At 45.4% G+C, this 26625-nt stretch overlaps 2 protein-coding genes across 9 annotated transcripts in view; both read left to right on the forward strand.

The window, feature by feature from the left end:
* Window positions 1-26625, forward strand: part of LOC141106805 (uncharacterized) — a 156837-nt gene that overhangs the window by 32076 nt on the left and 98136 nt on the right. The gene's annotated exons all lie outside the window — the stretch shown is intronic.
* Window positions 1396-26509, forward strand: LOC141104779 (uncharacterized). 8 transcript variants are annotated; one of them, XM_073594520.1, is made up of 9 exons: window positions 1396-1522; window positions 1714-1830; window positions 1934-2068; window positions 2194-2266; window positions 2386-2618; window positions 2708-2947; window positions 3028-3213; window positions 3321-3429; window positions 11995-13787. In XM_073594520.1, the coding sequence occupies exons 2-9, from the start codon at window positions 1735-1737 to the stop codon at window positions 13098-13100; spliced, it is 2178 nt and encodes a 725-aa protein (XP_073450621.1). In that variant the 5' UTR covers window positions 1396-1522; window positions 1714-1734; the 3' UTR covers window positions 13101-13787. The 8 variants fall into 8 exon arrangements, with proteins under 8 accessions (XP_073450621.1, XP_073450623.1, XP_073450620.1 ...); XM_073594522.1 differs by having other exon boundaries at window positions 2386-2534; window positions 2870-2947; XM_073594518.1 differs by lacking the exons at window positions 1396-1522; window positions 1714-1830; window positions 1934-2068; ... (4 more) ...; window positions 3321-3429; window positions 11995-13787 and adding exons at window positions 19336-19837; window positions 20587-20675; window positions 20750-20887; ... (4 more) ...; window positions 22732-22873; window positions 24742-26509.

Consider the following 26625-nt stretch of genomic DNA (forward strand, 5'->3'; position numbering starts at 1 on the left):
TGTAGGTACATTTATTTGGTATGTCTCATGGTAAGTTATGTGAGTCTGTAATTAGGTTGGGTTACTGCAGGTCAGGCTGGATGGCTGTACAGATGCAGGTCTGTGGTACCTCCCCCTGGATCTAGAGGCTTGGAGAAGCTTCAGGAAGTTAGTGGGCAGAGGCCAGGAAATCCTGATCTGCATACTTGAGGGAATCTGGCCAATCCCTAGGCAGAGGGCCTGGCAGGGTGGCTGGGTCAGCCCTTAAATATGGGAGAGCCTGGCCAGCAGGAGGGGTTGGATGAAGATAGAGTGCCTAGGAGGCTGTTGGTAGCCTAGGAAGGGACCCTAGGTTTAGGGGGGGGGGGGGTCAAGCTGGCTTGGAAGGAACCTTTCAGCATCCAGTTTGAGGAGGAATCTTGCCCAAGAGCAACAAGGAGCAAAGAAGAGAGAATGAATACATCAGCACACCCAGGGATTCACAGAGAGACTGCCACATGTACCAAGCTTTCAAAGGTCACCGCTGTGCTTAACCCTTTAATCCTTGTCCTGGGAGATCTTCGGAGCAGCCAGGTGGGCTGGTAGACAAGTAGCCAGGACAGGTGGTAGTACCTGCAGGCGGTGGAGCTGGGAGCAGTTCTACGGGAGGAGAGGAGAAACTCCTGCATGCAGTTTTGCAACATTTTGTGCTATTTTACGAAAGGGCCTGAGAGTTCCCGTTCCGTAAAGGACTAAGGAAGTTTGTCCTCCTCTGTTGTTCTTCAAGTCAAGTTGTATAATCCCTATACCCTATCCAAGTTGTCTTCTCCAACAAAACAACAAAAACAAGCTCAGGGACTGATTTCTTGTGTCTAGATGCGAGTTGGAAATGCGTGTTGCCTGGCTGTGCAGGAGCAGGGGGAACCAGTAACCAGTGGCTCCACAGCTCTATGCATTGCCCATCAATGAGTTCCATAAAAAAAAGATGTATAGATGTGAATTCAGCCTTAGTGAGTTTCGTCTTGGAAGTGTCCGGTCTCTAAGGTCTCGCTCATGGTGGGACAGTCCAGTGTATGGGTGTCAGTTCCTTGTGGTGCCATCCATTTTTACTGGCATCGGCACACACCAAACCAACACACCTGGTCTGAGGACCACTACAACTATTGGTAATGCACTATTATACATTGTGAGGTGCCACGTTACCAAAAAAGCTGTAAAACCAATTTTTCAGGCCACTGCGATAAGTTGACAATATTTTTAAATAAATGGACTTTCTTAATGCAGCACACGTTAACGTGTTCATTCAACCCACTGCAATGCTGTGTATGAGCTCTAAAGGAGCTTCACTTCTCCTTACCGTTGATATTTCTAAGGGCTGCAGTTCCTCTGAGCTCCACAAGGTGGTGATCTCACTTCAACCCAGGAAGGAAGTCTCTATAGTAAGCAGGAAGTGATGTCAGGTAAAGACAGGAAGTGATGTCAGGTATAAATAGGACGTTCCCGGGTGAGAGGTGAGTCGTGATGAAGTAGAGAGGAGACGTCGCTGGAAGTGGCACCAGAGGAGGTAATAAGACCTTATTTACACCCAGTAACCCTCCCCCCGTCATGTCCGTCCTCTTCCTCCATAGTCACTGTGACGTCTTTTATCTCCAGCAGATGATGATACACACATATATAGTGTGGAAACCTAGAGTAACCCCTTCAGGGGTAGAATATATATATCTTAATTATCTCTTATCATCTGTACCTGTCTAGGCAGAAACCTGTATAGATCAAATGACGGCACGAATGAGGATGGAGGAGGACCGGAGTCACATGGCTAAAAAGATACTAAACCTCACCCTGGAGATCATCTACCTGCTGACTGGAGAGGTGAGGAGGATTCTGGGAGGTCCCATGACATCACTCTTTGACCGGAGAGGTGAGGAGGATTCTGGGATTCTAACATGATATTCCTATTGGTTCCTCAATACAGAGATTTCCTTCTGTGGAGTTTGGTGGCCAGGTAACCATCACAGTGCCTTCACCTCCCTTCCTGACACCTTGTAAAAAAAATGAGAAGAAGATTCTAGAAGTCACCAAGAAGATAATTGGGCTGCTGACAGGAGAGGTGAGGAGGATTCTGGGACATTATCCAGTAACAGACAAGGGATGTGTCTGGATGGTGACTGTATCATTGTGTGTGTCAGGTTCCTATAAGGTGTCAGGATGTCACTGTCTATTTCTTTTATATAGGAGTGTTTAGACGGACACAAGGATCTCTACAAGGACGTCATGATGGACAATCAGCCGCCCCTCACATCACCGGGTAAGAGGAGACTTTATTGTAAAGGAGAGAGCAGTACGGAGGAGGGTCCACCTAGATCCCCCATCATCTGATAAACACATAGAAACAATGTATTCAGTCAGTGTGTGTGTTTCCTACAGATGGATCCAGTAATGGGAACCCACCAGAGAGATGTCACGGGGATAATAATATTGTGGTTAAAGAAGAGTACAAAGAGGATGATGAGGAGTATGGAGTGATGAAGGAGCTTTCTGAAGGACGCAAGGATATGATGGAGCCACCTAATTCCAGGAACCCACCAGAGAGAAGTCCCCGTCCTCTGTATTCCCGGGATTCCACACAGGAAGATCACACCATCCCTCACCATCATCAGGTAGATGAGGAACAATCACTGATAGTATCATTAGGATCTGTACATTATCTGCATTGTTACAATTGATGTCATTTTTATTCTATATTCAGAGTGGAAACCCGAAAGTTTCTAAAGTTGAGGTTAAATCAGAAGAAGAAGAAGACGAGATAAAAGAGGAGGATGAGGATGATGATGGAGTGATGGAGCAGTCAGGGATTTCAAAAGGACACAAATATCTGTACCAGGACACCGTGGTGGTGACATCCATCAATAGGAACCCACCAGAGAGAAGTCCTCTGTATTCCCGGGATTCCACAGAGGAAGGTCACACCATCCCCCACCATCATCTGGTAGATAATTGACCATTATTGCCAGTTATGATTTATACACAAACATGTTTGTTACAATTAATGTTTTATTATATATTCAGGGTGAAAACGTTGAGAACTATAATATTGTTGTTAAAGATGAGTATGATGAGGAGTATGGAGAGATGGACGAGTTTTTGGGTGGACACAAGGATATGATGGACTCACTTAATACCAGGAACCCACCAGAGAGACGTCCTCATCCTCTGTATTCCTGGGATTCCACACAGGAAGATCAGGATTCTGAGGTATATTGACTCGACAAATCGTAAAACTATAAAAGAAAAAACATGTCATTACTGTATATTGTACAGTTTGTAAATACATTTGCATTTTTGTGTTTGATGTTTTTCAGGATGAAGACCATAGTTCTAAAATAGAAGAAAACAGGGAAAAAAATCAGAAGTCGTCACCGAACAACCCGTCTTATAAAGAGGAGGAAACTCTTCCAGAGCCTAGTGCAGGTAGGAACCACCGAACAGTAATAGGTGTCCTATAAGGTGTCAGGATGTCACTGTCTATTTCTCCATGGAGGAGTGGGAGTATTTAGAAGGACACAAGGATCTCTACAAGCCATGGTCATCAACCCTGTCCTCAGGGCCCACTAACAGGCCAGGTTTTATGTATTACCTTGGGGAGATGCAGACTAGAATACTGCAATCACTGAGCAGCAAATTATATCACCTGTCATGTATTTCAGTTATCCTGCAAACCTGGCCTGTTAGTGAGCACTGTGACAGGGTTGATGACCACTGTCTACGGGGACGTCATGATGGACAATCAGCCACCCCTCACATCACCGGTAAGAGGAGACTAGGTTATGATTTAAATGAGCAGGAGATACTGTACACCATATGAAAGGTCCATCTCCATTCCTCAATATAATGTCACGTTCCCAACAAATGAGGAGGAGATACTGTACACCATATGAAAGGTCCATCTCCATTCCTCAATATAACGTCATGTTCCCAACAAATGAGGAGGAGATACTGTACACCATATGAAAGGTCCATCTCCATTCCTCAATATAATGTCATGTTCCCAACAAATGAGGAGGAGATACTGTACACCATATGAAAGGTCCATCTCCATTCCTCAATATAACGTCATGTTCCCAACAAATGAGGAGGAGATACTGTACACCATATGAAAGGTCCATCTCCATTCCTCAATATAACGTCATGTTCCCAACAAATGAGGAGGAGATACTGTACATCATATGAAAGGTCCATCTCCATTCCTCAATATAACGTCATGTTCCCAACAAATGAGGAGGAGATACTGTACACCATATGAAAGGTCCATCTCCATTCCTCCAATATAATGTCATGTTCCCAACAAATGAGGAGGAGATACTGTACACCATATGAAAGGTCCATCTCCATTCCTCCAATATAATGTCATGTTCCCAACAAATGAGGAGGAGATACTGTACACCATATGAAAGGTCCATCTCCATTCCTCAATATAACGTCATGTTCCCAACAAATGAGGAGGAGATACTGTACACCATATGAAAGGTCCATCTCCATTCCTCAATATAACGTCATGTTCCCAACAAATGAGGAGGAGATACTGTACACCATATGAAAGGTCCATCTCCATTCCTCAATATAACGTCATGTTCCCAACAAATGAGGAGGAGATACTGTACACCATATGAAAGGTCCATCGCCATTCTTCAATAGGGATGAGCCGAACAGTCTCCCCGGTTTGGTTCGCAGCAGAACATTCGAACATGCAAAAAGTTTGTGCGAACACCGTTAAAGTCTATGGCACACGAACGTGATAAAACAAAAGTGATCATTTTAAAGGCTTATATGCAAGTTATTGTCATAAAAAGTGTTTGGGGACCCGGGTCCTACCCCAGGGGACATGTATCAATGCAAAAAAAAAGTTTTAAAAACTGCAGTTTTTTCGGGAGCAGTGATTTTAATAATGCTTAAAGTAAAACAATAAAAATGAAATATTCCTTTAAATATCGTGCCTGGGGGGTGTCTATAGTATGCCTGTAAAGTGCGCATTTTTCCCGTATTTAGAACAATACCACAGCAAAATGACATTTGTAAAGGAAAAAAAGTCATTTAAAACTGATCGCGAATGTAATGTCGGGTCTCGGCAATATTAATGAAAATCATTGAGAAAAACGGCATAGGTCCCCCCCCCCCCCCCCCCCAGCCCATTACCAGGCCCTTTGGGTCTGTTATTGATATTAAGGGGAATCCCGCACACCAAATTAAAAAAAAAAATTTGCATGGGGGGGCCTCCAGGCACTATATACTCTGAACAGAAGTATATACTTTACGGCCTGCCCTATGTACTTGGCAGAAAATTGGGCCTTAGGTGGTGCTGTGAAATATTATATCAAGAATTGTAATTACATGCCCCTGTTAAACAGGGGCAGAAAAATTGGGCCTTTGGTGGTGGTGCCACAACACTGTAAGCTCTCACAGTAATGCCCCGTACACACGAGGGGTATTTCAGTCTGAAAAATCTTGGATGGTTTTTCTGACAGAATTCCGCTCAAGCTTGGCTTGCATACACACGGTCACACAAAAGTTCTCTGAACTTTCGACCGTCAAGAACGCGGTGACGTCCAACACTACGACGAGCTGAGAAAATTAAGTTCAATGCTTCCGAGCATGCATCTAATTGTTTCCGAGCATGCGTAATTTTTTGCGCATCCGAATTGCATACAGACAAACGCATTTTTTCGGATAGGACGTTTTTCCGACCGAAAATTAGAGAACCTGCCCTCAATCTTTTGCTGGCTTGAATTCTGCCAGCAAATGCTACGGTCGCATTTTCCGACCAAAGGCTCACATCGGTCTTTTGCTGGCGGCATTTCCGATCGTGTGTACGCGGCATTACTCTTGGTGGGCGCAGGAATGAGCCTTGCTGTGAAATATTAGATCAAGAATTGTAATTACATGCCCCTGTTAAACAGGGCAGAAAAATTGGGCCTTTGGGGGTGGTGATGCCACAACACTGTAAGCCCTCACAGTTACTCTTGTTGGGCGCAGGAACGGGCCCTGCTGTGAAATATTAGATCAAAAATTGTAATTACATGTCCTCATTAAACAGGGGCAGTAAAACTGGGCCTTAGACAGTGGTGGTGCCCTAAACCAAAAATATTGTTGGAAGCTAGCATGATCAAGATTGAGGAGGAATAGGATAGTCGCTCAGCATAGGCAGTCTTCAAGAGATCCCACATCCATAGAAAAATCCATCAGTTACATCAGCATCAGGTGCTTGATAGCTGCTGATCCAAGACTGATTAATTTTTATGAATGTGAGCCTATCAACGGAGTCTGTGGACAGGCGCACTCTATGATCCGTTAAAAACCCTCCAGCAGCACTGAATGTGTGTTCAGAAATAACACTGGATGCAGGACAGGCCAGTAGTTTAATTGCATATTGAGCAAGTTCTGGCCAGTGGTCCATCCTCAAGACCCAGTAACCCAATGGATGGTCTGTTGGAAAAGTCTCCAAGTCTTCTCATGCCCCTAGATATTCCTGCACCATGTAATGCAGACGCTGGCGATGGTTGCTTGAACCGATCAGAACTTGGCGCTGAAGACTGAAGAATTGTCTAAAGGCATCGGTCAGCTGACCACCTTCTCCACCGCTCTTCCTCTGAGTTAACGAAGCCTCAGCAACACGTTGACCAGCACCAGGATACTGTAACCTCCCAGGGTCTGGAAACGCATTGCACAATCCTTTCTTCAAGGCCTCCTGAAGATGTTTCATCCTCTGCTCCCTCTGCAAAGGCAGGATGAGTTCTGCAACCTTACCCTTGTAATGTGGATCAAGAAGGGTTTCCAGCCAGTAATGATCCCTCTCCTTGATACCACGAATCCTAGGGTCCTTTCTCAGGCTTTGCAGAATCAGGGAGACCATGCAGCGTAAGTTTGCAGAGGCATTCGATTCTGAGTCCTCTGGGTCACTAAGGATCACATGATCCGTAACAACCTCCTCCCAGCCACATACAACTCCTTGGGTTTCTGGGGACTGAAAACCATCCCTTGAAGACTGCTGCTGAGTGTTATCCTCCATGTCCATGCTGACACAATCCTCCTCTTCTTCCTGTGTGTTTGGCGGGCCCGCAGGAATACAATCTGGATAAAGGAGGCCTTGAAAGGTAAGTCCTCCTCTTCCTCCCGCTGTTCTGCCTCAAGTGCCCTGTCCATTATTCCACGAAGCGTGTGCTCCAACAGGAAGACAAGAGGGACAGTATCGCTGATGCATGCATTGTCGCTGCTCACCATCCTCATGGCCTCCTCAAATGGTGACAGGACAGTGCATGCATTCTTAACCAGTAGCCACTGGCGTGGCAAAAAAAAGCCAAGCTCCCCTGACCTTGTCCTGGTGCCATACTTACACAGGTACTCATTGATCGCCCTCTGCTATGTGTAAAGCTGTTGCAGCATTGCCAACGTTGAATTCCACCTGGTGGGCATGTCACAAATGAGGCGGTTGGTGGGCAGGTTGCATTCCCTTTGAATGTCAGCCAGCCGAGCACTGCCATTGTATGACCAGCGGAAATGACCACAGACTTTTCTGGTCTGCCTCAGGAGATCCTGTAAGCCTGGGTACCTGCTCAAGAACCGCTGGACCACCAAATTCAGGATGTGTGCCAAACATGGGTCAAGTGACCCTGTCGGAGGGAGAGAGAAGGTTGGTGCCATTGTCGCATACAACCATTGCTGGCTGAAGCTGGCGTGGCGTCAACCACCTCTGAGCCTGCCCCTGCAGAGCTGACAGAGTGTCTGCCCCAGTGTGGCTCCTGTCCCCTAAGCAGACCAACTCAAGCACCGCATGGCATCTTTTTGCCTGAGTGCTTGCGTAGGCCCTTGAATGCTTACGGAGCACCTCTGGTTCAGAGGAGAAATCAGAAGAAGAGGCCATAGAGGAAGAAGAAGAGGGGGTGGAGGAGAGAGCTGTGGCAGAATCACCACTAGCATTTTGGAGGCGTGGTGGTGGAACAAGCTCCAACACTACTGCACCCTGTCCTGCATCTTTCCCAGCTGCCAACAGACTTACCCAGTGCGCCGTGAAGGAAAGGTAATGTCCCTGCCCATGCCTGCTAGACCTTGAGTCAGCGGTAATATGCAATTTATTGCTGACTGCCCTGTCCAACTAGGCCAAAACATTGCCTTCCACATGCCAGTTGAGAGCCGGAATGGCCTTCCGTGAAAAGAAATGGCATTTTGGAACCTGCCACTGTGGTACAGAACATTCCACAAATTCACAAAAGGGGGCAGAGTCTACCAGCTGAAAAGGCAGCAGTTGCAGTGCTAGCAATTTGGCCAAGCTAGCATTTAGACGCTGAGCATGTGGATGGCTGGGACCGAATTTCTTTTTACAATTTAGCAACTGGGGTAGGGAAATTTGCCTGCTAAAATCAGATCTAGGTGTACTGATAGCAGATTGGCTGCAAGTACTTGGCACACCTAATTCTACACCTTCATTCCTCTCTGTGCAGGTTTTTGAGAGGACTGGAGGTATAGTGGGGTTAGAGATCCCAGATGAGGAGCAAGGAGAAGTTTGCCTTTTTTTTTTGATGTGGGTCTTTCAAGTGCAGTTGCCAACGGACTGCATGGGAGGTCGTCATATGTCTGGTCAAGCATGTGCTGCTGTTCTGGCCACGCTTGATCCGCTTCAGACATAGGTTGCAAACAGAAACGGTGTGATTTGCTGCACATGTGTCAAAAAAGGCTCACACCAAAGAACTTTTCAAAATCAGCTGGGAGTCGGCAGTGCCCTGCAACTGCGGAGCTCTGTGGTGTGATGCAGTAGGGTGGCTGCCCTTAAGCTGCCCCCTAGAGGACATCCTGCCTCGTTGGAGTTGTGCCTCCTCCTCCTCCTCCTCTCTTCTATCAGGCACCCAAGTAGAGTCAGTGACCTCATCATCCCCTCCATCCTCGTCACTGGAGCAAACTTGGCAGTATGCTGCGGCTGGGGGAACATTCAGTTCAGGGGACTCCTCCATGCATGATGGTGGGGCTACGGAAGGAGTGACTGTGGACAAGGAGCCGATGGAATAGGCCGCTTTGCCAGCTGCATTGGCAGGCAAACTACTCTGAGCCTGGGTGACAGAGGATGAGGACGGCTTAGTTATAGTTAGTTAGTTAACACTACACAGAGCTGCCATGTAGGCAGCCTTATATAGTGTGGGGCGTGGACTTAGTCCCCTTGAGCCATGATTGGCCAAAGTCACCCTGCCTTTGACCAATTATGGCTCTCTTAGCAGAGGGCGGTGGGATTGGCCAAAGCATGCAGTTTGGGTGCATGCTTTCGCCAATCATCATACAGCAATGCACTGTGATCTCGCAGTGCATTATGGGGCATTCCGCGGGCGCTAGACTTTCCCGCAAACGCCCTATAATGTTCGTTCTTCGGTGAACAGGTGAACACCGAACTCATCCCTATTCCTTAATATAACGTCATGTTCCCAACAAATGAGGAGGAGATACTGTACACCATATGAAAGGTCCATCTCCATTCCTCAATATAATGTCATGTTCCCAACAAATGAGGTGGAGATACTGTACACCATATGAAAGGTCCATCTCCATTCCTCAATATAACGTCATGTTCCCAACAAATGAGGAGGAGATACTGTACACCATATGAAAGGTCCATCTCCATTCCTCAATATAATGTCATGTTCCCAACAAATGAGGAGGAGATACTGTACACCATATGAAAGGTCCATCTCCATTCCTCAATATAATGTCATGTTCCCAACAAATGAGGAGGAGATACTGTACACCATATGAAAGGTCCATCTCCATTCCTCAATATAACGTCATGTTCCCAACAAATGAGGAGGAGATACTGTACACCATATGAAAGGTGCATCTCCATTCCTCCAATATAACGTCATGTTCCCAACAAATGAGGAGGAGATACTGTACGCCATATGAAAGGTCCATCTCCATTCCTCAATATAATGTCATGTTCCCAACAAATGAGGAGGAGATACTGTACACCATATGAAAGGTCCATCTCCATTCCTCAATATAATGTCATGTTCCCAACAAATGAGGAGGAGATACTGTACACCATATGAAAGGTCCATCTCCATTCCTCCAATATAACGTCATGTTCCCAACAAATGAGGAGGAGATACTGTACACCATATGAAAGGTCCATCTCCATTCCTCCAATATAACGTCATGTTCCCAACAAATGAGGAGGAGATACTATACACCATATGAAAGGTCCATCTCCATTCCTCAATATAACGTCATGTTCCCAACAAATGAGGAGGAGATACTGTACACCATATGAAAGGTCCATCTCCATTCCTCAATATAATGTCATGTTCCCAACAAATGAGGAGGAGATACTGTACACCATATGAAAGGTCCATCTCCATTCCTCCAATATAACGTCATGTTCCCAACAAATGAGGAGGAGATACTGTACGCCATATGAAAGGTCCATCTCCATTCCTCAATATAATGTCATGTTCCCAACAAATGAGGAGGAGATACTGTACACCATATGAAAGGTCCATCTCCATTCCTCCAATATAACGTCATGTTCCCAACAAATGAGGAGGAGATACTGTACACCATATGAAAGGTCCATCTCCATTCCTCCAATATAACGTCATGTTCCCAACAAATGAGGAGGAGATACTATACACCATATGAAAGGTCCATCTCCATTCCTCAATATAACGTCATGTTCCCAACAAATGAGGAGGAGATACTGTACACCATATGAAAGGTCCATCTCCATTCCTCAATATAACGTCATGTTCCCAACAAATGAGGAGGAGATACTGTACACCATATGAAAGGTCCATCTCCATTCCTCAATATAATGTCATGTTCCCAACAAATGAGGAGGAGATACTGTACACCATATGAAAGGTCCATCTCCATTCCTCAATATAACGTCATGTTCCCAACAAATGAGGAGGAGATACTGTACACCATATGAAAGGTCCATCTCCATTCCTCAATATAACGTCATGTTCCCAACAAATGAGGAGGAGATACTGTACACCATATGAAAGGTCCATCTCCATTCCTCAATATAACGTCATGTTCCCAACAAATGAGGAGGAGATACTGTACACCATATGAAAGGTCCATCTCCATTCCTCAATATAACGTCATGTTCCCAACAAATGAGGAGGAGATACTGTACACCATATGAAAGGTCCATCTCCATTCCTCAATATAACGTCATGTTCCCAACAAATGAGGAGGAGATACTGTACACCATATGAAAGGTCCATCTCCATTCCTCAATATAATGTCATGTTCCCAACAAATGAGGAGGAGATACTGTACACCATATGAAAGGTCCATCTCCATTCCTCAATATAACGTCATGTTCCCAACAAATGAGGAGGAGATACTGTACACCATATGAAAGGTCCATCTCCATTCCTCCAATATAACGTCATGTTCCCAACAAATGAGGAGGAGATACTGTACACCATATGAAAGGTCCATCTCCATTCCTCCAATATATTGTCATGTTCCCAACAAATGAGGAGGAGATACTGTACACCATATGAAAGGTCCATCTCCATTCCTCAATATAATGTCATGTTCCCAACAAATGAGGAGGAGATACTGTACACCATATGAAAGGTCCATCTCCATTCCTCAATATAATGTCATGTTCCCAACAAATGAGGAGGAGATACTGTACACCATATGAAAGGTCCATCTCCATTCCTCAATATAACTTCATGTTCCCAACAAATGAGGAGGAGATACTGTACACCATATGAAAGGTCCATCTCCATTCCTCCAATATAACGTCATGTTCCCAACAAATGAGGAGGAGATACTGTACACCATATGAAAGGTCCATCTCCATTCCTCAATATAACGTCATGTTCCCAACAAATGAGGAGGAGATACTGTACACCATATGAAAGGTCCATCTCCATTCCTCAGGTCTAGGTTACACTGATGACCACCATACACAATGACTGACTGTAGAATATGAATAATTGAATTACGTTTGTTGATAATAATAATGTTTCTCTCTCACAGATGGATGTGATGTTGGGAATTCCTCAGAGGGGTCTCAGATGTCCTCTGCAGATTATGACGGAGAAGATAATGGAATCCCAGCAGATTCTCAGAACGAAAAACCTTTTTTGTGCTCCGAGTGCGGTCAAAGTTTTAAATGGAAAACCAGCCTGGAACGACATATGAGAGTTCACACCGGTGAGACTTTTCCATGTGAAGAGTGCGGGAAACGTTTTAGGCAGAAGGACAGACTCAAGGCACACCTGAGGATCCACACGGGTGAAAAGCTGCATATTTGTACGGAGTGCGGGAAATGTTTTGTGTGGAAAGATTCACTCATCAGACATCTGAGAATCCACACGGGCGAGAAGCCGTTTTCCTGTCTAGACTGCGGGAAATGCTTCACTCAGAAAAGCAATCTTTGGAGCCATCAGAAAGTTCACATAGAGAAGAGTTCCATGTCATTTTCGGAGTGCGGGAACTCTCTTGATTATACATCTGAACTTCCCATACATCAGAGAGCCCAAGCCAGTAAGATGTTGTCGTGCTCGGAATGTGGAAAACTGTGTGTAAGTAAATCTGAACTCACCATACACCAAAGAAGTCACACCGGCGAGATGCCGTTTTTATGCCCGGAGTGCGGGAAATGTTTCTCCCGACAAGGGAGCTTAACTAGTCACATGAAAATGCACACTGGAGATAAGCCGTTCTCCTGTACGATGTGCGGGAAATCCTACGGCCGGAAAAGTGAACTCGGTATACACCTGAACGGTCACACGGGCCAACATCGCTTTTCATGCTCAGAGTGCGGGAAAGGCTTCTCTCACAAAGAAAAATTTCGCAGACACCAGAGAACCCACACGGGCGAGCGACCTTACACCTGTTCAGAGTGCGGAAAAGGCTACCAACAGAATTCCCACCTTCTTGAACACCTAAGAAGGCACACCGGAGTATGCCCCTACCCGTGCTTAGTGTGCGGGAAGAGTTTCCCACTGCAATCTGCTCTTGATAAACACCAGATCAGGCACACCGGGGAGCGTCCCGCTTCAAATAAATCGAATGCTGATAAAGGACGCCTCCGAAGGCAGCGGAAAAAAAGTCACGCGGGTCAGCGGTCCCTTTCCTGAACAAAGTCTGATATCATGGGGGGGGACTACTAGTCCCAGGATCCCTCCACTGATATGGGGGGACTACTAGTCCCAGGATCCCTTCACTGATATCATGGGGGGGCTACTAGTCGCAGGATCCCTCCACTGATATGGGGGGACTACTAGTCCCAGGATCCCTCCACTGATATGGGGGGACTACTAGTCCCAGGATCCCTCCACTGATATCATGGGGGGGCTACTAGTCCCAGGATCCCTCCACTGATATGGGGGGACTACTAGTCCCAGGATCCCTCCACTGATATGAGGGGACTACTAGTCCCAGGATCCCTCCACTGATATGAGGGGACTACTAGTCCCAGGATCCCTCCACTGATATGGGGGGACTACTAGTCCCAGGATCCTTCCACTGATATCATGGGGGGGACTACTAGTCCCAGGATCCCTCCACTGATATCATGGGGGGGACTACTAGTCCCAGGATCCCTCCACTGATATCATGGGGGGACTACTAGTCCCAGGATCCCTCCACTGATATCACGGGGGGACTACTAGTCCCAGGATCCCTCCACTGATATCATGGGGGACTACTTGTCCCAGGATCCCTCCACTGATATCATGGGGGACTACTAGTCCCAGGATCCCTCCACTGATATCATGGGGGACTACTAGTCCCAGGATCTCTCCACTGATATCATGGGGGACTACTTGTCCCAGGATCCCTCCACTGATATCATGGGGGACTACTTGTCCCAGGATCCCTCCACTGATATCATGGGGGACTACTTGTCCCAGGATCCCTCCACTGATATCATGGGGGACTACTAGTCCCAGGATCCCTCCACTGATATCATGGGGGACTACAAGAATCCAACGGAAGCACCAAGCCAAAAAGGTAAAGAGTCCAGAATGCTTTAGTGATTCTTCAGTAACATCACATTGAATATCCAACGCGTTTCAGAGGCCGAAAGCTCCTCCTTCATCAGGACTTAAGACTGAAGAAAGCTTTTACCGACTCAAGGATATTTTGTAGCAAAATTCTCTGTATTCAAATGTATATTAACCACTTCCCGTCCGGAGCAATGTCTCCCACACATGTTAAAACCTGCATTTTTTTTTCGTTAGGAAATGGAAACCTCTTTATATTTTCTGAAAGAAAAGGATCTGTACAATTAAACGTTTGCAAATGTCTTTTTTTTTTTTATGTTGCACCACGATTAATAACTATTGTTTTTTTAGGAAAATTACAATAAAATGAATGTTAGTGCATACAAATACAATAAAGTACCCATTTTTTAGGAATAAAATGTAAAAGATTGGTTTGTGTCGAGTAAATAGATGCCAAACGTGCCAAGCTTCAAAACTGGTGGATTTTCCAGGCCCTCCTAGCCTGCCTACTGGTGACTTGCCCTGTAGTATCACCCTGACCCTCACCAATGCAGCAACACATTAGGTAGGCCAGACGGACATCTATCCAGCCCCCACTTACAGGCTAGTTTTGGGCCTTTAAGCCGGGACCGGTCATCAACTAAGCAGGACTAAAACAGTACTTATCTTTCTACTGACTAAGCAGGACTCACTACAGGGCAAAGCACGTTAGGCAGGCCAGATGGACAGGCACCTTGAAGTATCTTCAGGTCGTGACCTTTAAGCTGTGACCAGCAATTTGTAGTTATGGGCCTTCACGTCGGGACAGGATTCATCAGGATTCTTCTGCCTTTTGGGTAAGGAGGACTTACTACAGGCTAATGCACGTTATCCAGGGCAGGTGGGCAGCTACCTTTTAAGCATCTTCAGCCCCCTAACGTGCAGGTGGTGGACCTTCCTGCTAACTAAGGCACGTTAGGCAAGCCAGATGGACAGCCACCTTGAAGTATCTTCATGCACCTTTAAGCTGTGACCAGCAATTTGTAGTTATGGGCCTTCAAGCCGTGACAGGATTCAGCAGGACTCTTCTTCCTGTTGGGTAAGGAGGACTCGCTACAGGGCAAAGCACGTTAGGCAGGCAAGATGGACAGCCACCTTGAAGTATCTTCAGGCCGTGACCTTTAAGCAGTGACCAGCAATTTGTAGTTATGGGCCTTCAAGTTGGGACAGGATTCAGCAGGACTCTTCTTCCTGTTGGGCACGGAGGACTCGCTACAGGGCAAAGCACGTTAGGCAGGCAAGATGGACAGCCACCTTGAAGTATCTTCAGGCCGTGACCTTTAAGCAGTGACCAGCAATTTGTAGTTATGGGCCTTCAAGTTGGGACAGGATTCAGCAGGACTCTTCTTCCTGTTGGGCACGGAGGACTCGCTACAGGGCAAAGCACGTTAGGCAGGCAAGATGGACAGGCACCTTGAAGTATCTTCAGGCCGTGACCTTTAAGCAGTGACCAGCAATTTGCAGTTATGGACCTTCCAGCCGAGACAGGATTCATCAGGACTCTTCTTCCAGTTGGGTAAGGAGGACTTACTACAGGCTAATGCACGTTATCCAGGGCAGGTGGGCAGCTACCTTTTAAGCATCTTCAGCCCCTCTACCGTGCTGGTGGTGGACCACCCTGCTAACTAAGGCACGTTAGGCAGGCCAGATGGACACCCATCTTGAAGTATCTTCAGGCCGTGACCTTTTAACCACCTCAATACCGGGCACTTTCACCCCCTTCCTGCCCAGGCCATTTTTCAGCGCTGTCACACTTTGAATGACAATTGCGCGGTCATGCTACACTATAATCATGTGACATTTTTATCATTTTCTTCACACAAATAGAAGCTTTGTTTTGGTGGTATTTAATCACTGCTGGGTTTTATTTTTTTTTTCCTAAAAAAAAAAAAAAGACTGAAAATATTGAAAAAAAAATTTTTCTCTCGGTTTCTGTCAGTAAATTTTGTAAATAAGTAATTTTTCTCCTTCACTGATGGGTGCTGATGAGGTGGCACTTATGGGCACTGATAGGCGGCACTGATGAGGTGGCACTTATGGGCACTGATAGGCGGCACTTATGAGATGGCACTTATGGGCACTGATGAGAAGGCACAAATATGCTGCATTTATGGGCACTGATATGTGGCACTGATGGGCGGCATTGATGGGCAGCACTGATTGGTGGCATTTGTGGACACTGATTGCTGGCAGTGGTGGGTACTGGTGGGCACTGATTGCTGATGATCAGTGCCCTGATTACACATCTCCTGTGTGGAGATGCCGCTGATCGGCTCTCCTCTCCTCACACTCTGTCAGTGTGAGGTGAGGACAGACGATTACCGGCATCTCCGTGTTTACATGTAACCCCCTGTGATTGGACACAGCCGATCACATGCTTAAAGAGCCGCGGCTCATTACAGAGATCAGGGGCGCGCCATGTCCTAGCAACACAGTGCGATCGCCACGGGCGCGCAAGAGTTGCAGTTCTGGGATGGCATCATATGACGCCGTCCCAGAACGAGAGCCGCACCGCCCTGCCGTCATTTGGCAGTGGGTGGGCGGCAAGTGGTTCTAAAAGGGTTTTTACCTTAATGCATTATCTGCATTGAACCCCATTTCAATAGTAGCTCCCCTCAGGCCCCCCTAAATACTTCCCTGAGCCCCGATCTTGATCCAATGCTGTGCCCATCTGCAGCAGATCTTTTCCCCTATCCCCTCTCTCAATGGCTTGGCTGAGACCAGCAGGAGCCATTGGTTAGTCAAAACCTGAGCAGGGGATGAGCTCCCCACCTTTATACATAGCTGTAACCTCTACACCCCCCCCCCCCCCACATCCACAGCTCTCACCACACTCGCTCCTCACCTATTACCTGTGCACTTTCCACTCCCTCCACAGCTCTCACCTGTCACCTCACTCCACCGTCTACGGCCACCTCTGCACACCCCAAACCCACTCCTCTTGTCCAAGGCTCACCACCATAAGTTCAACAAGAAGTTCTTAAGGCTACTGTAGCCACCGCCGCTCTATTAATCGGGTAAGATTTTTTTTTTCACTGCTCAACACACTGACTCACTGCAATGCTTATCTTACTGGTTAGTGCAGCCTGTCAGACATGTACAGTATCTTACAAAAGTAAGTACACCCCTCAGTGACATTTGTGTAAATCTTTTCTTCTATCTTTTCATGTGACAACACTGAAGAAATGACACTTGTCTACAATGTAAAGTAGTGAGTGTACAGCTTGTATAACAGTGTAAATTTGCTGTCCCCTCAAAATAACTCAACACACAGCCATTAATGTCTAAACCGCTGGCAACAAAAGTCAGGACACCCCTAAGTGAAAATGTCCAAATTGGGCCCAAAGTGTCAATATTTTGTGTGGCCTCCATTATTTTCCAGCACTGCCTTAACCCTCTTGGGCATGGAGGTCACCAGAGCTTCACAGGTTGTCACTGGAGTCCTCTTCCCCTCCCCCATGATGACATCACAGAGCTGGTGGATGTTAGAGACCTTGCGCTCCTCCACCTTCCGTTTGAGGATGTCCCACAGATGATCAATAGGGTTTAGGTCTGGAGACATGCTTGGCCAGTCCTTCACCTTTACCCTCAGCTTCTTTAGCAAGGCAGTGGTGGTCTTGGAGGTGTGTTTGGGGTGGTTATCATGTTGGAATACTGCCCTGCGGTCCAGTCTCTGAAGGGAGGGGATCATGCTCTGCTTCAGTATATCACAGTACATGTTGGCATTCATGGTTCCCCCAATGATCTGTAGCCCCCCAGTGCCGGCAGCACTCATGCAGCCCCAGACCATGACACTCCCACCACCATGCTTGACTGTAGACAAGACACACTTGTCTTTGTCCTCCTCACCTGGTTGCCCCCACACATGCTTGTCACCATCTGAACCAAATAAGTTTATCTTGGTCTCATCAGACCACAGGACATGGTTCCAGTAATCCATGTCCTTAGTCTGCTTGTCTTCAGCAAACTGTTTGTAGACTTTCTTGTTCATCATCTTTAGAAGAGGCTTCCTTCTGGAATGACAGCCATGCAGACCAATTTGATGCAGTGTGCGGCGTATGGTCTGATCACTGACAGGCTGACCCCCCATCCCTACAACCTCTGCAGCAATGCTGGCAGCACTCATACGTCTATTTCCCAAAGACAACCTCTGGATATGACGCTGAGCACGTGACCTCAATTTCTTTGGTGGACCATGGCGAGGCCTGTTCTGAGCAGAACCTGTCCTGTTATACCACTGTATGGTCTTGGCCACCGTGCTGCAGATCGGTTTCAGGGTCTTGGCAATCTTCTTATAGCCTAGGCCATCTTTATGTAGAGCAACAATTCTTTTTTTCAGATCCTCAGAGAGTTCTTTGCCATGAGGTGCCATCTTGTACTCCCAGTGACCAGTATGAGAGAGTGAGAGCGATAACACCAAATTTAACACACCTGCTCCCCATTCACACATGAGACCTTGTAACACTAACGAGTCACATGACACCGGGAAGGGAAAATGGCTAATTGGGCCCAATTTGGAGATTTTCACTTAGGGGTGTACTGACTTTTGTTGCCAGCGGTTTAGACATTAATGGCTGTGTGTTGAGTTCTTTTGAGGGGAGAGGAAATTTACACTGTTATACAAGCTGTACACTCACTAGTTTACATTGTAGCAAAGTGTAATTTCTTCAGTGTTGTCACATGAAAAGATACAAGAAAATATTTACCAAAATGTGAGGGGTGTACTTACTTTTGTGAGATACTGTAACACCAATCCATGGAGGAGCATCAGAGCACTTCCCTCAGCTCAGTGCTCCAGGTCCCACAGGTGGGCCAGCAGGCAAGGACAGAAGCCACAAATTAAAGAAAAAATGTGAGCAGTTGCAACTCTGGGACACTCACCAACAGATTCCGGGCTTATTGCCCTGGGTACCTGGCGCTGGTGTCATCCCTTTTACAGTCTCTGTATCCATTGTGGGAGATCCACCATCACTTTCTGTGCCAATTACAGTTGTCACTAGGACAGAAGCTAAAGGGATACCCAGAATTTAATAGAATAGAAGGCAAAGGGGGGTCTCTCTAAAGAGGGACAATCTGTTCCAATGACAAGGATGGGTTTTCCCATCACTTTGGGGAGGTCTCCTCTCTCTTTACACTATGTCTATGGGACAGGAAATCGGGGGGAAGATTACTCCGAGGGGGACATGGAGATCAAAAAACCCCCAAAGAGGTTCTCACCCTTCCCAACTTTATCCAAAGCAATGAACACGCATTTGGATGAAGTTCTTTATATAGAGCTTGGAATGGATCAGCAAAGTCTCTTCAGATGTCTTCTGGATGAGTTAATACTTTTAAAATGTTCTTTTGGATTTGAGATCGTATCTCTATCTTCCCTCCATGTGATCCTAAAAGTGGGAAGATCGTACAGATTATATTGCATTCAATTAACGTGTCATTAATATACAATATAGATCAATTCAAATGTTCTAGCAAGTTAAAGCCCCATCTGAGCCAAAAAAATGATGTATAATTTATTATTACAGTAAAAAAGTGTGGAAGAAAAAAAAGCTCTGGAGATATAGGGAGAAAAAAAAGTCCTGTGATCTGAATCTGCAAGATGTACAAGGAGGCCAAAAAGAATGACCGAAGGCCGCAGTCCCTATCGGCTCCATAAGGTGGCAATGTCGGTGATATATGCAATGGAACGCATACAGGAAGTCTCTATGACCACCCCAGACAGGAAGTGATGTCAGGTACAGACAGGAAGTGATGTCAGCTATAAATAAGAAGTTCCGGGTCGGAAGTAGGTTGGAAGGTAGTAAAGAGGAGACGTTGCTGGGACAGATGAGGAGGTAATAAGATATTATAGAAGTAATAATGAATATATATAAATCTGATATCCACCTCTGTACACATACATATACACACGGATAGCGATAAATATTACATAATCAATAAATATAACAATCAGATCCAGTATTGGAGCCAATAAAGATCCTACACAATACGTCTGGGTTTATTGTTGTTATATGGATCTACCAGCACCGGGAGCCAATTTACTGAGTGTTAGGAACATGAAACTGATATATAGAAGACTCGTCTTAATCTGCCCTACCACGGCTGTGTCGGTACCTGGAAGAAGCCACCATATGACATGACTACGTATGACTGAACACATCATATATCACTGTATCACAAAGGACATGTCAACCATCCAGCACACTTAACGTTCATGTGGTCAGCCTTTGAGACTGTACAAGTCTCCGGTTGTCTGGGGTGGGATGGGGTAGATGATGCTACGTTTGTGTGGAGATTGGTTGAGGTTGGTACTGGTTGCTGTGACTGGTCAGGATGGTTGGAGGTGGCTGTGACTCCTCAAAAAGATAATATGTAGCAGTTGTTGGAGGCCATGGGTTGGGATGGAATAGGGAAGGTCTAGGTCTTTGTCCATCTAGGTGGTGGCTTTCCATGGAGCCAAGAGGTGAGCAGGTGACACTAATTTCTCCATCCTTAGTCACACTTATGATCAGAACACATAAAAACATGGACTGTCTCAGTGAGGAACAAAAATATATACTAATAAAGTCCAAATAATTTTCAGCTTCACATATAAAAGAAAAGTTTGTGTGAGCTCTATGAAGTCCTCCATCCTGGGGCTCTCCTATTCCCTTGTTACATCATCTCCATCAGGTATGAGTATTAAAGCCAAGAGCTTTCTTTTCATTCTGGAGAGCACTGATTCTTGGAGATAATAAAATTTTCAGTTTATGAACCATCCATGAAGAGGAGAATACAGTACAGACCACATGACCACCTCAATAAGGATGGAGGAGAACCAAAATCACAGCATGGAGAAGATACTAAACTTCACCCTGGAGATCATCTACCTGCTAACCGGAGAGGTGAGGAGGATTCTGGGAGGTCACATGACATCACTTTTATCTCTATTAATAAAACACAGACCTGACCGGAGAGGTGAGGAGGATTCTGGGAGGTCACATGACATCACTCTTATCTCTATTAATAAAACACAGACCTGACCGGAGAGGTGAGGAGGATTCTGGGAGGTCACATGACATCATTCTTATCTCTATTAATAAAACACAGACCTGACCGGAGAGGTGAGGAGGATTCTGGGAGGTCACATGACATCACTCTTATCTCTATTAATAAAACACAGACCTGACCGGAGAGGTGAGGAGGATTCTGGGAGGTCACATGACATCACTCTTATCTCTATTAATAAAACACAGACCTGACCGGAGAGGTGAGGAGGATTCTGGGAGGTCACATGACATCACTCTTATCTCTATTAATAAAACACAGACCTGACCGGAGAGGTGAGGAGGATTCTGGGAGGTCACATGACATCACTCCTATCTCTATTAATAAAACACAGACCTGACCGGAGAGGTGAGGAGGATTCTGGGAGGTCACATGACATCACTCTTATCTCTAGTAATAAAACACAGACCTGACCGGAGAGGTGAGAAGGATTCTGGGAGGTCACATGACATCACTCCTATCTCTATTAATAAAACACAGACCTGACCGGAGAGGTGAGGAGGATTCTGGGAGGTCACATGACATCACTCTTATCTCTAGTAATAAAACACAGACCTGACCGGAGAGGTGAGGAGGATTCTGGGATTATAACATGATATTCCTATTGGTTCTCCAATACAGAGATTTCCTCTTGTGAAGTCAGGTGATCATATGACCATCACAGTGCCTCCATGTGACTCCCTAAAACCTGAGAGACACAACATGGAGAAGATTCTAGAAGTCACCAAGAAGATGATGGAGCTGCTGACAGAAGAGGTGAGCAGAGCTGGGAATTCTTGGTCAAGAGATGTGTCTGGGTGGTGATTGTATCATTGTGTGTGTCTAGTTACTAAGATTTGTCACTTTCTATTTCTCCATGGAGGAGTGGGAGTATTTAGAAGGACACAAGGATCTCCACAAGGAGGTCATGATGGACAATCAGCCTCCCCTCACATCACCGGGTAAGAGGAGACTTTATTGTAAAGGAGAGAGCAGTACGGAGGGTCCACCTAGATCCCCCATCATCTGATAAACACATAGAAACAATGTATTCAGTCTGTGTGTGTGTTTCCTACAGATGGATCCAGTAATGGGAACCCACCAGAGAGATGTTGCGGTGATAATAATATTGTTGTTAAAGAAGAATATAAAGGGGAGGATGAGGGGTATGGAGTGATGAAGGAGTTTTCAGAAGGACACAAAGATATGATGGAGCCACCTAATACCAGGAACCCACCAGAGAGATGTCCCCGTCCTCTGTATTCCCGGGATTCCACACAGGAAGATCACACCATCCCCCACCATCATCAGGTAGATGAGGAACAATCACTGATAGTATCATTATGATCTGTACATTATCTACATTGTTACAATTGATGCGATTTTTATTATATATTCAGAGTGGAAGGCTGAGACATTCTAAATTTAAGGTTAATGAAGAGATAAAAGAGGAGGAGGATGGGGTGATGGAGGAGTCAGAGTTTCTAAAAGAACACAAAGATCTGTACCAGGGCAACATAGTGGAGTCATCCAGCTACAGAAACCCACCAGAGAGATGTCACCATCCTCTGTATTCCCGGGATTCCACACAGGAAGGTCACACCATCTCTCACATTAATCAGGTAGATGAGAAAGAGTCATTGGCAGTGGTGGTTTATGCACAAGCTTGTTTATTACAATGGATGTTTTATTATATATTCAGAGTGGAAACCTTTGGGATTATAATATTGTAGTTAAAGAAGAGTATAAAGAGGAGGATGGTGTGATGGAGGAGTTTCCAGAAGGACACAAAGATCTCTACAAGGACATCATGATGGAGAATCAGCCGCCCCTCACATCACCGGGTAAGAGGAGACTTTATTGTAAAGGAGAGAGCAGTACGAAGGGTTCAACTAGATCTCTCATCCAACATATGAGGAGTAGATACTGTACACCATATGAAAGGTCCATCTCCATTCCTCCAATATAATGTCATGTTCCCAACAAATGAGGAGTAGATACTGTACACCATATGAAAGGTCCATCTCCATTCCTCCAATATAATGTCATGTTCCCAACAAATGAGGAGGAGATACTGTACACCATATGAAAGGTCCATCTCCATTCCTCCAATATAATGTCATGTTCCCAACAAATGAGGAGGAGATACTGTACACCATATGAAAGGTCCATCTCCATTCCTCAATATAACGTCATGTTCCCAACAAATGAGGAGGAGATACTGTACACCATATGAAAGGTCCATCTCCATTCCTCCAATATAACGTCATGTTCCCAACAAATGAGGAGGAGATACTGTACACCATATGAAAGGTCCATCTACATTCCTCAATATAATGTCATGTTCCCAACAAATGAGGAGGAGATACTGTACACCGTATGAAAGGTCCATCTCCATTCCTCAATATAATGTCATGTTCCCAACAAATGAGGAGGAGATACTGTACACCATATGAAAGGTCCATCTCCATTCCTCAATATAATGTCATGTTCCCAACAAATGAGGAGGAGATACTGTACACCGTATGAAAGGTCCATCTCCATTCCTCAATATAATGTCATGTTCCCAACAAATGAGGAGGAGATACTGTACACCATATGAAAGGTCCATCTCCATTCCTCAATATAACGTCATGTTCCCAACAAATGAGGAGGAGATACTGTACACCATATGAAAGGTCCATCTCCATTCCTCAATATAATGTCATGTTCCCAACAAATGAGGAGGAGATACTGTACACCGTATGAAAGGTCCATCTCCATTCCTCAATATAATGTCATGTTCCCAACAAATGAGGAGGAGATACTGTACACCGTATGAAAGGTCCATCTCCATTCCTCCAATATAATGTCATGTTCCCAACAAATGAGGAGGAGATACTGTACACCATATGAAAGGTCCATCTCCATTCCTCCAATATAATGTCATGTTCCCAACAAATGAGGAGGAGATACTGTACACCATATGAAAGGTCCATCTCCATTCCTCAATATAACGTCATGTTCCCAACAAATGAGGAGGAGATACTGTACACCATATGAAAGGTCCATCTCCATTCCTCAATATAACGTCATGTTCCCAACAAATGAGGAGGAGATACTGTACACCATATGAAAGGTCCATCTCCATTCCTCAATATAACGTCATGTTCCCAACAAATGAGGAGGAGATACTGTACACCATATGAAAGGTCCATCTCCATTCCTCCAATATAACGTCATGTTCCCAACAAATGAGGAGGAGATACTGTACACCATATGAAAGGTCCATCTACATTCCTCAATATAATGTCATGTTCCCAACAAATGAGGAGGAGATACTGTACACCATATGAAAGGTCCATCTCCATTCCTCAATATAATGTCATGTTCCCAACAAATGAGGAGGAGATACTGTACACCATATGAAAGGTCCATCTCCATTCCTCAATATAACGTCATGTTCCCAACAAATGAGGAGGAGATACTGTACACCATATGAAAGGTCCATCTCCATTCCTCAATATAATGTCATGTTCCCAACAAATGAGGGGGAGATACTGTACACCATATGAAAGGTCCATCTCCATTCCTCAATATAATGTCATGTTCCCAACAAATGAGGAGGAGATACTGTACATCATATGAAAGGTCCATCTCCATTCCTCAATATACAGATGATGAGGAGATAGATGAACGATGTAAATACTTTGATGAAGTTTCTCTCTCACAGATGGATGTGATGTTGGGAATTCCTCGGAGGGGCTCCAGATTTCTTCTACAGATCATGTCGGAGAAGATGATGGAATCACAACAGATTCTCGGGCAGTAAAGACTTATTTGTGCTCGGAGTGCGGTCAAAGTTTTAAACGGAAAGATCATCTGCGAAGACACATGAGAATTCACACCGGCGAGAATTTTCCCTGTGAAGAGTGCGGGAAATGTTTTTTGCGGAAAGACAGGCTCACATCACACCTGAGAATCCACACCGGAGAAAAGTTGCCGACTTGTACAGAGTGCGGGAAATGTTTTTTGCGGAAAGAGAGCCTCATCACACACCTGAGAATCCACACGGGTGAGAAGCCGTTTTCCTGTCCAGAGTGCGGGAAACGCTTCAATCAGAAAAGCAATCTTTGGAGCCATCAGAAAGTTCATCTAGATACGAGTTCCTTGTCATTTTTGGAGTGCGGAAAACCTTTTATCAATACAACTGAACCTACCATACATGAGAGAGCCCACCCCAGAAAGCTGTTTCCATGCTCAGAGTGTGGGAAACTGTTTATAAGTAAATCCCATCTTTCTGTACACCAGAGGAGCCACACCGGTGAGAGGCCGTTCTCATGCTCCCAATGCCAGAAATCCTTCATCATAAAGTCAGAACTTACCATCCACCAGAGAAGTCACACCGGTGAGATGCCATTTTCATGCCCAGAGTGCGGGAAAGGTTTCAAACGACACGGGAACTTAATTGAACACGTGAAAGTGCACACTGGGGAGAAACCGTTCTCCTGTCCCGAGTGCGGGAAATCCTTCATTCGGAAAAACGATCTTGCTATACACCTGAACAGTCACACGGGCCAACATCGTTTTTCATGCTCAGAGTGCGGGAAAGGTTTCTCTCATAAAGGAAAACTTCACAGACACCAGAGAACCCACACGGGTGAGCGACCTTACACCTGTTCAGAGTGCGGAAAAACGTACGTAGAAAATGCGGATCTTCTCCAGCACCTAAGAAGGCACACGGGAGAACGCCCTTATCTATGTTCAGAGTGCGGGAAAGGTTTCTCTCATAAAGGAAAACTTCATAGACACCAGAGAACCCACACAGGCGAGCGACCCTACAGCTGTTCAGAGTGCGGAAAAACGTACCTTGAAAACTCACATCTTCTTCAACACCTGAGAAGCCACACGGGAGAATACCCTTTTCTGTGCTCAGAGTGCGGGAAATGTTTCCCAAGGAAATCTCGTATTGTTAAACACCGGTGCGGGCCCACTGGGGGGCAGGACGGTGTTTAGACTGATGAAGGACGCCTCCGTAGACACCGGAAAAGTCACACCGGTCAGCGTCCACTTTCCTGACCAAGGAGTCCAAAATGCTTTAATGGTTCCTTAGCAACGTAAAATTAGACAGCCAACGCGTTTCGGGGGCCAAGAGCTCCTCCTTCATCAGGGCTTAAAGACTGAAAAAAAATTCATATTTTTGTAGCGAAATGATCTGTAGTCGAATGTATAGTAACCCATTTTCTGATGGTAAATGAAAACCTGAAAACAATTATATATTTTCTGAGAGAAGAGACCCCGGGGAATAAAAAGCTGACAATTGCGATTTTTGATGCTGTACACAATATTCGCACAACTGTTTATCACATCTCTAGTTTTAAGGAGAAATACACTAAAATGACCGCCGTTATATTGTATTTTATTTGATGATCTTCTGCGCTACATTACCAATGTTCTTTGTTTATTTGTATCTTTTATATCGAGAAATATTTGTGAAATAAAATATACATTTTTGGGGAAAAATATAAAAGACGAGTTGTGTCAAGTAAATTCCCCCAGTACAGACCTCCCCCCAGTACAGACTCCCTATCCAGTACAGACCTCCCCCAGTACAGAT

This window comes from Aquarana catesbeiana, linkage group LG08 (assembly GCF_042186555.1).
Source record: "Aquarana catesbeiana isolate 2022-GZ linkage group LG08, ASM4218655v1, whole genome shotgun sequence".
Lineage (NCBI taxonomy): Eukaryota > Metazoa > Chordata > Amphibia > Anura > Ranidae > Aquarana > Aquarana catesbeiana.

Coding starts and splice junctions, on each gene's coding strand:
- LOC141104779 (XM_073594518.1), top strand. CDS start 20,792: ATGACCACCTCAATAAGGATGGAGGAGAACCAAAATCACAGCATGGAG. Junction 21,807..21,912: donor TGGAGCTGCTGACAGAAGAG/GTGAGCAGAGCT, acceptor TTCTCCATGGAG/GAGTGGGAGTATTTAGAAGG. Junction 22,341..22,429: donor CCATCCCCCACCATCATCAG/GTAGATGAGGAA, acceptor TTATATATTCAG/AGTGGAAGGCTGAGACATTC.